General features: G+C 39.1%; 1 protein-coding gene across 1 annotated transcript; it reads left to right on the top strand.

Annotated features, from left to right (window-relative positions):
- The first annotated feature begins 8,748 nt into the window (after nt 1-8,748).
- Nucleotides 8,749-10,536, top strand: LOC134793606 (uncharacterized). The gene has a single exon (XM_063765230.1). The coding sequence runs from the start codon at nt 8,753-8,755 to the stop codon at nt 10,532-10,534; it is 1,782 nt and encodes a 593-aa protein (XP_063621300.1). The 5' UTR covers nt 8,749-8,752; the 3' UTR covers nt 10,535-10,536.
- Nucleotides 10,537-12,153: the final 1,617 nt, after the last annotated feature.

Below are 12,153 nucleotides of genomic sequence, written 5' to 3'. Positions count from 1 at the left end.
GGTCGTCGTAGTGTTACCTATTAAGTACGTTGGTGCATATATAAAATCGTCATAAGAAAATAATATTTGAAGCAGATAAAGTGTAAGTATCTATAATATTTTTCATTGGCTACAAATATAATGACCACCAAAAAATACTTTGGTACCCTAAATAAAAAAATCATGCTTACTAAAAAAAATTACTGAACACCAAAAAAATAAGGCCTAAAAATACAAAAGTACCACCACTTTAATTACGACTGCACTTCAAATTGTATTCAAATACCAAATATATTGAATGATCACCAAAAATCATTAATGATCACCAAATCTTGAAGACCAAATTAATGCGATATTTTCACCTAAATAAACCACTATGATTACCAAAAAATGTATACATATTACCAAATAAAGTAAACTGATGCCAAAATTACTAGCTCCTCCCGCTCAACCCCCCGTAGCCCGCACCGCATACCTACCTAACCTAATCTACTTTTCTAGTAGCATTTCGTTATGCTACTAGAAAAGTAAGTTAAACTGCTATCAGTTAAGTGGGTTAGGTTAGGTTAGCACTGCGAACCTTACAGAAACGAAATGGTACTAGAAAAGTAGTTTAGGTTAAGTTTCAACTGCTACCCATACAGATACGAAACGCTTCTAGAAAAGTGGGTTAGGTTAGGTTTGAACTGCGACCCTTACAGAAAAGAAATGCTACTAGAAAAGTGGGTTAGGTTAGGTTTGAACTGCGACCCATACAGAAACGAAATGCTACTAGAAAAGTGGGTTAGGTTAGGTTTGAACTGCGACCCTTGCAGAAAAGAAATGCTACTAGAAAAGTGGGTTAGGTTAGGTTTGAACTGCGACCCTTACAGAAACAAAATGCTACTAGAAAAGTGGGTTAGGTTAGGTTAGAACTGCGACTGTTACAGAAATAAAATGCTACTAGAAAAAGTTGACGAAGTGGATTAATTAATTTAATAGGATCACGATATATTAAATGTTTGCACATTTTTAATTAAAATGTGGTTACAATTTTTGTGATCATTTACTATTTTTGCGTTTACAATGATTATTTTGGAGCCATTTGCTTTAATAGGATAGCAAGATTTAAAAATTTGGTTATCATTTTACATTAAAATGGAGTTCTGATTTTGGTGGTCATTTACTATTTTTGGGTTTACAATGATTAGTTTGGTGTCATTTCCTTTAAAAGGATAGTAAAATGTAATAAAATTGGTAATCATTTCACATTAAAATGGTGTTATAATTTTGGTGATCATTAATGATTTTAGGGTGGTAAAATAGATTTTTTTGGTATTAAATTTTACTAAATCTGGTGATCAGTTAAATAGCAGCCTTTTTCATTTATCAGATATTATTATCGTTTTAACCACTCTTCATCAAGTTCATTTATTATTATTAACTCATTTTAAACATAACACCAAATTAAGTACATAAACTGGATACTGATAACCAAAGTAGGTATCGAGTCGAAACGGCGGGCCTATATATATAGAGTTTTAGGTATGTAGGTATATAATTACACCTTGGTTACCTAGTGTAGCTTGTGATTTATAGATGCTTTTTTATACGAGTAATTAGAAATAATTTACCCTTTAGGGTTAGGGCATGCTTCATTATTCCTGATTTCTTTATTTTAACCTTTTAAGCGCCGTAGAATTTGTCATCGAGCGTGCTCGTGTCGCCGGGAGGGCACGAAGTTATACGATGTTTTGTCTTATTTATCAGACCGCGGCGAAATGAGCCCGATTTTGTTTGTCTTGTATATCAGACTACGGCGGTTAAATGGTTAAACACGAAAGAAAATTAAAAAAAAGTAAACATTTGACAATGTATCTTAGAGGTCGGGGCCATCCTGTCACCAATTGCTTGTTGGCGTGATGTAAGGATGTGTCAAGTCAAGCCAAATATACAGGGTGATTGGAAATTCGCCGTATTCCTTGAAAGGGATTATTCTATGGATTAAAACGAAAATATTACTTTGCTAATCCGCGAAAACATAACGTGCTAGTCAATCAGTGCTAACCCGTTATACTTACTTGCGTATTTTTACATGCAATTAATATTCCCACCCTCCCACCGCAAAAATAAATACGCAAATAAATATAACAAACCACCACCAAAAGAATAATCCTCGACACGTGTTTCGCCTCTCTACGAGGCATCCTCAGGAGTTGTTGACGGTCTGACGCCCGGCAACGGAATCCAATTGCATGTAAAAATACGCAAGTAAGTATAACGGGTTAGCACTGATTGACTAGCACGTTATGTTTTCGCGGATTAGCAAAGTAATATTTTCGTTTTAATTAATATGGATTTCCGCAAAGTAACGCCTGATTCTATTCACTATTATTCTATGGGTCATTTGCAATGATTTAAGTCCAGTCAACCAGGGGTCAAAACTCATTGGTTTTCAAGTTATTTGAGTTTTTAGTTTTTTGTTTAAAAAACCCGCCTTTCGACTAAAAAGTGGTAATTGTGATAAAACTACTCATACATACTAAAGTGACACAAACAAACCGATTAAGGGTCACGTACGCTAGGTCAAGTCTTGCACCTGCTCTGCTATTTTTTTTTTTTTTTAAAGTTTTAGGGAAAATGTCGACATTCGTACTTTTTTAGAAAGCTGAGGAACTCAGGAACTCATTTCTGTATTTTTTACGCGAAGTGTCATACTTTTTTTTAAAGTAATGCCTTAAACTTAAAATGTTACAAATTTTGGGGAACATTACAAAAAATTGTGACTTCAAATTCGTTTTTTGGAAAATTTTGGAAAGTTTTGACAATCTTTTATTATTTCACGTAATAAGTAGTTTATTCGCTATTAGATGAATGCTTTTTTTTATTCCATATTTGAGTAGTTTTTTCACAATTACCACTTTTTGTCGAAAGGCGGGTTTTTTAAACAAAAAACTAAAAACTCAAATAACTTGAAAACCAATGAGTTTTGACCCCTGGTTGACTGGACTTAAATCATTGCAAATGGCCCATAGAATAACCCCTTTCAAGGAATACGGCGAATTTCCAATCACCCTGTACTTTATTCATGTAGGCCTAGTAACAAGCACTTATTAACGTTTTATACATAATAATATATTATCTTAAGCTAATTATTAGAGCAATTTATTGATGTTAATATTATTCCATAGTAATATAAATTATTTATACAAATTTAATACTGAGAATTTCACAAAATGATCGTCAAACATAAAAATTGTACCTATATAAAAAATTTGAGCACATTGGAAATGAGTCTACGGAATTCGAAAAAATATTGTCGCTGAGCGACGAGAAAGTCTGGGTAAGGAAAAAGTTACAAAATAAAACTACAACATTGAATGATAATTATTTTATTCTTAGATTAACACAAGTATCCTGGACATAACGCATGTGAACAAACAAATTACAAAATTTCCACACGCGTATCGAAGTTTGAATAATTGTCGCCGTGGCGCATAAGTATAGATAGGTACATATTTCATTTTTCGATTAATAAGCAGGATATATTAATGTTCAGAGTACAAGAAAATTATTACACGGCAAATCCGTAGTCAACTCGAGAAGTGGTAGCCACATCGCCGTTATCGTCACTCGAGTCTTGATCGGCAGCGGCCCATTTGCTGCAAGATATGAAATTTTCTTGACAGCAGTTTGACGCGACGAGAGATGACCATAACAGCGTTTGTCTATGTTGCACCAAACCTGAGTTCCAATAGGTACTACCAGGGTTCAGCATCAGCTATCTTGGGTAATGCTCTACCCCTAATAGCATTTTCTTGTAGGGATTTTGTTGGGCCTTTGTTTACGTATTAGTTGGGCAACCGTTATATTTGGCCGTACGATTTGCTGGAGGGCCCTCGACAAAGGCCCTCCCAAAGATTCCCAACAGAGGGCCATAAGAGTAATTTTTTCGTTGGGCCTATTTAAATAAATCATACAATTATTCAACGGTGGTGGTTTTGGTTGGGCCGTGGTTGGGCCTATACACATTTGTTTGATGGTTGGTTAATTGTTACATTTGGCCGTATGGCTTGCTGTAGGGCCAACTGCAAAAAAATAAAAAAGGGCAATTTTTTCGTTGTGCTTCTGTTTGCACGAGATTTATGTTTTTTGAGATTTAAATTGAGAAAATGTTGGTAAAATACAATTTTTTAAATTTATGTATAAATTTTATAGTTATAGCTATTAGATTTATAAGTTACTTTTAAAAAATATTATGATTATATCCGGAATAATCGAGAAAATAACTATAACTTCGATGTTTGGAGACAGTAACGCCATCTAGTGACGCCACAAGCAAACTCAACTGGTATTGTTGGGAATCAGTACCACAGCCAATGTTGGTAAATGCGATATTTGTGCTTACTGGGCCAAGGAATGTTATCGTTGTTTAGGGGTCATCCATTAATTACGTCACACGAATTTCTAGGTTTTTTGACCCCTCCCCCCCCTTGTCACATTTGGTCACATTTGGCAAACCCCTCCCCCCTAGTGTGACGTCACATTTTTTCTACGAAATCGCCAAATCGAATTAAGTAAGTACCTAAGTATTATTAATATTTTATCAAAATATTTTTGACGATATAAATATTAGTAATTTTATGACCCAAAACTGCTTAGGAAAGAAAATTAAAAGAATAAAAACGATTATCGTTTTAAAAACTTGTTATTTAAATGTACAGCGACTAAAATAATTAAAAAAAAAAATTCGGTTCCTGATGAAGTTAAAGTGACGTCACAAAGTTTGTGTCTCCCCCCTCCCCCATGTCACAATATGTCACATTTTCTTGACCCCCTCCCTCCCCCTAAACGTGTGACGTAATTAATGGATGACCCCTTAGCCACCGGTACCAAAATACACAAAGGCCCATTGTTAGGCGTCAGTGCCACAGCCAATGTTGGTAAATACGATATTTGTCATCATTGGGCCATCGGATGATATCTTTGACTAGCCAACGTTACCAAAATACACAAAGGCCCATTGTTGGGCATCCGTGCCACAGCCAATGTTGGTAAATGCGGTATTCGTCACCATTGGGCCAACGAATGTTATCGTTGTTTAGCGAACGGTAGCAAAATACACAAAGGCCCATTGTTGGGCCTCAATGCTACAGCCAATGTTGGTAAATGCGATATTTGTCGTCATTGGGCCATCGTATGATATCGTTGATTAGCCAACGTTACCAAAATAAACAAAGGCCCATTGTTGGGCATCAGTGCCACAGTCAATGTTGGTAAATGCGATATTTGTCATCATTGGGCCATCGGATGATATCGTTGATTAGCCAACGTTACCAAAATAAACAAAGGCCCGTTGTTGGGCATCAATGCTACAGCCAATGTTGGTAAATGTGATATTTGTCGTCATTGGGCCATCGGATGATATCGTTGATTAGCCAACGTTACCAAAATAAACAAAAACCCATTGTTGGGCATCAGTGCCACAGCCAATGTTGGTAAATGCGATTTTTGTCATCATTGGGCCATCGGATGATATCGTTGATTAGCCAACGTTACCAAAATACACAAAGGCCCATTGTTGGGCATCAATGCTACAGCCAATGTTGGTAAATGCGATATTTGTCGTCATTGGGCCATAGGATGATATCGTCGATTAGCCAACGTTACCAAAATAAACAAAGGCCCATTGTTGGGTATCAGTGCCACAGCCAATGTTGGTAAATGCGATATTTGTCATCATTGGGCCATCGGATGATATCCTTGACTAGCCAACGTTACCAAAATACACAAAGGCCCATTGTTGGGCATCCGTGCCACAGCCAATGTTGGTAAATGCGGTATTCGTCACCATTGGGCCAACGAATGTTATCGTTGTTTAGCGAACGGTAGCAAAATACACAAAGGCCCATTGTTGGGTATCACTGCCACTGCCAATGTTGGTAAATGCGATATATGTCATCATTGGGCCAACGAATATTATCGTTGTTTAGCCAACGGTACCAAAATACACAAAGGCCCATTGTTGGGCATCTGTGCCACAGCGAATGTTGGTAAATGCGATGGTGGGCCAATACAAAATTAATGTTGGCTACGGAACGAACCTCATCCCAACGTTTTCCCTACCGTTGGCACCGTAGGCCCCAACGAAAATGCTACTAGGGACCATGTGATCATCATGACGAATCGGATGTCCAAAACAGCGCGTGCCTATGTTGCACCAAACCTGAGTTCCGCTAGGTACAACCAGGGTTCAGCATCAGCTCTATCTTGGGTACTACTCTCCTAAGTGCTCATCAAGATGAGTCGGATGACCAAAACAGCGTGTGCCTATGTTGCAACAAACCTGAGTTCCTTTAGGTACAGCCAGGGTTCAGCATCAGCTCTATCTTGGGTACTACTCTCCTAAGTGCTCATCGAGACGAGTCCGATGACCAAAACAGCGTGTGCTTATGTTATATTAAACCAGAGCTCCACTAGGTACTGCCAGGGTTCAGCATCAGCTATCTGCTAGCAGCCGCCAGCAACATGCTGAGGTGAGACCATTTCGTGGCACTTTTTCTTTTTTATGTTTCTCTGTATAAGTTTTTATTTTGTGTTTGTGCTCACGAATAAAATTATTTCTATTTCTACCTCTACCTCTACCTCTACCTATACCTCTACCTCTACCTCTACCTCTACCTCTACCTCTACCTCTACCTCTACCTCTACCTCTACCTCTACCTCTACCTCTACCTCTACCTCTACCTCTACCTCTACCTCTACCTCTACCTCTACCTCTACCTCTACCTCTACCTCTACCTCTACCTCTACCTCTACCTCTACCTCTACCTCTACCTCTACCTCTACCTCTACCTCTACCTCTACCTCTACCTCTACCTCTACCTCTACCTCTACCTCTACCTCTACCTCTACCTCTACCTCTACCTCTACCTCTACCTCAACCTCTACCTCTACCTCTACCTCTACCTCTATTTCTACCTCTACTTCTACCTCTACCTCTACCTCTTCTACCTCTACCTCTACTACCTCTACCTCTACCTCTATCTCTATTTCTATTTCCACCACCACAAGAATGCATAGATTGTCGAATAGTGCGTTATCTACGCCCGTCTCAAACAGGATAGATAGAGTTAGACCAAGAAAAATCTGCAGCGATTTTGATAGCCCACGCAGTGCAAGTGTTATTCTGCCGTCATAATCCCGATAATTCACAACAAACACCGATAACGAACTCTGCGAAACATGAAGTCATAAATGTCATGTGAAAAATTTCGTTCTGACTTTTTGACTATTTTAAGGTTAGGCTACAGGGCAAACCCTTAACCCGATCGTCTTTATTTTAAACTCAAATTGTAGCTGACTAAATTGTCCAGAGCCGTTTTTCTCAAATTTTTGATATCATTCTTCGTTTCCAAATTATCGAGCACCAAAATCAAAAATTCGGAAAAAATTGAATTTTATTTTCACTATTTCGACCATAACTTTTTTCGTTTTTGACGTTCTCGAATAATTATTTTTGCACCTTACAGCTCTCGTGATTATGCGTCTTTTGAGCCTATTTTTTAATATCATATCTTCACAACTTTCCGAGATATAAGGGGATCGCACTTTTTCGTGAAATCGGACCCTATACTGGAGCGAACGAAAAGACATTTCCAATGTCAAAATACTAGTCTACAATAAAATCTAAATGTCAATAAAATATAACAAAGAAGTACATACATCGAATTATCCATTTCGAGTCACAATTAATCCCACGTTGTTTTATCACTCATGTAGTCTTGTGTGGTGTAATAAGCTTTAGAAATAAGTTTACGCTTTACGCAATTCTTAAATTTATTAATTGATAATTCAGTAATATGGTTTGGAAGTTTATTATAAAATCTTACACAATTACATTGACCCATACCCATACCCATACCCATGAATACCCATGAATGATTTTTTAATTTTATGGAGCCGTGTGAAAGGCACTGCGAGCTTATGTTTATTTCTAGTATTAATATTATGAATGTCACAATTTTTCCTAAAATTAACAATATTTTTATGTACATACAGAATATTTTCATAAATATATTGACAGTGCACTGTCCTTATGTCAATTTCCTTGAATTTATCTCTAAGTGAGTCTCTATGGCTCAATTATCAGTCATAAATAAAAATAGACCGTTGAGCCGTACTAGTAAATGCATTCATCATTATTAGGTATATATTCATTCTCTATTGTTCGTCCTCACTTGTATTGTATGTAGGTATCTTGAGCTCGATATCATAAACTTTTGCTGTACGTTGGTACCTATATATTTAATACTATTTTATACCGAACAATATGTTTCAAACTCATTCAATTAATTTTTAATTCGAGCGCAATACGGTTAGGCACTTAGCGCTATTATGTGATAGGTCCCTATATGCCTAACAAACTTAATTATTAATTACGTCACATACTTCTATTGTTTCTCCAATAAAGAAAATAAAAATAAATCCTTACATCTCATTAAAGTGTCAAAAGGGCCTCTACGTGTTGGCTTCGGCTCCGCGCACGGCTCCCAAAGGTTAAACACCATTGTTCCGTGATGGATAAAGACAGACAAATAATAATGACACTGGGCACGGGCAGCATCCGCTCGGTGTACCCCTTACATTTCATTAAAGTGTCAAAAGGGCCTCTACGTGTTGGCTTTTGGCTTCGGCTCCGCGCACGCCTCCCAAAGGGCCGGAACACAATTATTCCGTCATAGGAATGACACTGATATCCTAAAGGATTTGCAATCGTGTTTCAGATATCATCATGAGAATACGGACGTTCTGCAAGTTGGTGGAGGTAAGCGAGCTGACGCCGCGCAAACTGCGAGATGAACCCGTCGTGTTGGACGGTCAGAACCTGTTCTACAACTCCTACCAGCGGGCAGGCTTCTCCGGCGCCTTCGGGATCGAAGCCGACCGCTACGCCCGCCACCTCAGGCAATACCTACAAATGTTCAAGAAGGCTAACATCAAATGCTACATCCTATTCAAAGGAGGACACGAGAACATAGAGAAGAGGCTGAACAAAGAAAAAGACAGCGAAATCGTCCCTGTTCTCATGAAAGAAACTTACAAACAGGTCTTGAAGGAAATGGATTTTGAATACGTGGTTTGTGAGTATGAAAGCAAGAAAGATATCGTTGAACTGGCTCACAAACTCAACTGTCCCATTATAAGTTATGACATCGAGAATTGTTTCACCGGACTCCAGTACATACCTTCCACTACACTTGAACTTCAAAATGATACCATTCATTGTGGTTACTTCCTATTAAAAACCTTTTTACGAAAATATAAATTGACCGTAGATAACCTCGCCGTATTTATAGTATTGACTGATGAGAATATTTTTCCGGAAGGATTTTTCTCAGAGTTCTTTAAAAGCATTAAAGCCCCTCTTGGGCCATTCAAACGTAATTTGCATTTGATGAGATGGCTTTCTAGGAGCAGCAAGCAACAGATCTCGGCAACTATCTTCAGGTTTATATCAGCTGAAGATAAAAAGACGTTCATTGAAGAGGAAGCCAAAGCTGGGGCGCAAATAGAACGGCGTGAGTGCGGCGGGCTCGGCGCGGCGTGCCTGTTAGACCGCGACGCCGCCTGCGTGACGCGGGCCGACCCGCGCTGGTTCGCCAAAGGTGTCGCCGCCGAACATGTTGCTATTGACTACGTCAACCTTTATCGGTCCAAAATATTTCGTGGAGCTCCTCCCATTAGAGGATTTGAACAAGACAACCCCACGCTTCTGGCTTTGGATATTATAAAGTACGCATATGATTTATTGACTAATTTCGAAAACGATGGTTTTAATTTTGTTTATGACGCTGGCCTGGAAAAAGAAACGATTCTCGTCGGAGACACGCATTCCATCCGAAAACCGGTTTACGAAGCGGAAGAGTGTGTATTCCAGAACGGCTGGGAGTCAGTGCGTTCTTTTGGACTGCTCGAGCACTTCGCGCACGAGACGCTACAGCTGGAGAGCCTGAAACGCCTCGACACTGCGCCAGAGGAAACGCGACTGCTGTTACTAGCGCTGGCTTACTTCTCGCGACGCAGGCCTTCGTCGCCCGCTGCACTCTCCTCAGCCGTGCTGCTCGCCTACGTAATGCTCGACGTGGTGGCTGACAAGGTCGACAAGAAAAATCTTCCGAAGTTCCCCTTCGACAAGAAGCCGATTCTGGACTCGACCACAGACAGGAGCGTCGTCACTGAAGCCGACTGCGGGATCGCGGCCGCTATAATGAATGAGTACTCCACCACATCCGAGTGTGACGCTGAGCTGATTTTCGATGGAAAACTACTCCATGCGTTGGCGGAGTTCCAGCAATGCCTGCTGCAGCTGTCGGCACTGAGCGTGCTGTGCGGCGCGGAGGTGTCGGCGCCGGTGTTCGCGCGCACGTACAATGGCACGCTGGCCTACAAGGTGCTGCGCGCCGCGCATTGCGCCACGGACCGCCTGCTCTTCCTAGACGAGTTGCTGAGCCCTGCCCCCACCGTCTATGCTTTTTTTAATGGCCTCTTAGAGGCTTATGACGATTTTTTTTAAATTATACTTAAATCAGTTTAAATAATTGTATTTATGTAGGTATCATTATGTTACTACAAAAAAGCTAAAATTAAGGAATGTATATTAATCCTATATTACTTACATCACAAAAAAGTACCTACAACTAATAATTAATAAATCATTATAAGTACCAGACTATTTCTGGATAATTCATTTCAGTTGTTATGATTTCATTTAATATTATTAAATTTAGTCTGCACTAATAACTCGGATATTGTTTGTCATCTTAACACAGGTAATGATTTTTGACTTTATGTACAATGTAAACTACTGTTGATTGAATAAATATTTTTTTTAATTTTTTTTTTAATAATACCTCTCTCTGGTCGGTCCCTCATTACTGAGGATCGTGGTCACTGGAACCCCTCAAATAAACAATCTGTCTCCATCGGTTGCGGTCCAAAGTAGCCCTCACTACTTGATGTAGCTTGGAAGAGGCGGTGGCTTCCTTTATTTGGTCAGACCAACGTGTTGGCGATCGTCCTCGTGTTCTCTTGCCTTCGGAATACCGAAGGCAATAGCCAACAATGACCAATTTTTCCAGATTGCTACCCTCTCTTCGCATGATGTGACCGAAATATGACAGTATGCGTTGCAGACATATGGTGGACAGCCGAGTCTTGATGCCAAGTTGTGAGAGAATAGACACATTTGTGCGTTTTGCCGTCCACGGTATTCGTAGCATTCGCCTCCAGCACCACATTTCGAACGCATCTATTCTCTGCCTGTATCTTGATCGGATTGTCCACGTCTCTACTCCATAGAGAAAGATAGGCATTATTAAGGCTCTGACTAAGCGAATTTTGATCTTATAGCTTATACCCCGATTTGCGTGAGGCGTGTCATCGCGTCTTTCGTCATGGCTATTCTACGCTTGATCTCCGGGACACAGCTTCCTTCATTGTTTATGGTCGATCCCAAATAGATAAAGTTGTCTACAGTGTCAATGCCTTGTATGTTCTGAACATCCGGCAGCATTCCCGTTCGGTCTATTATCATCAATTTGGTTTTTTGCATGTTCATTGATAAACCGAGTTTTTCGCTTTCTGTCTCCAACCTACTTTGAATGTAAAATAATAATACCTACCTACTTTGAATGTAAAATAAGCAACTTATTTGAAAGCTAATTTAGCTTATCTGAACTCAAATTCTTACTTGGCACATGTCGACCTAATTTATCACCAACCCTTTCTAACCTTATCTAATGCATCATTTAATCAATGCTAATCTTGATTTTTCTGAGAATGGAAAGGTGCTACGTTATATTTATCAGTTCACCAGCCGCTTAAAAAAATGGTACCATTCGATTCCTTAAATTTTATTATAAAAATATTGTATAGCAATTACAGCTATATACATAAACGCAACATTTCACCTACAAAAGCACAATTTCCTTGTTTTCCATACTTACATTGAAACGGCTTCTAAGCAATAGTCACGTCACAATGTATTACCATTGTGTTAGGAGCATTTCGTCAATAAAGTGCGATTGTCAGACTTTGGCAATCATTTGTGACTGTATTGCTTTAAGGCAATGGGTCCCATATATACATTTGATCCTCAAAACAAACCTGATCGATTGATACCTTTAATAAAAA

This window comes from Cydia splendana, chromosome 9, assembly GCF_910591565.1.
Source record: "Cydia splendana chromosome 9, ilCydSple1.2, whole genome shotgun sequence".
Classification (NCBI taxonomy): Eukaryota; Metazoa; Arthropoda; class Insecta; order Lepidoptera; family Tortricidae; genus Cydia; species Cydia splendana.
The sequence above is the reverse complement of the archived record's forward strand: the minus strand, read 5'-3'. Positions and strand labels throughout refer to the sequence as shown.

Bases quoted from the DNA above. Each gene is read 5' to 3' on its own strand.
- LOC134793606 (XM_063765230.1), top strand. From the start codon at position 8,753: ATGAGAATACGGACGTTCTGCAAGTTGGTGGAGGTAAGCGAGCTGACG.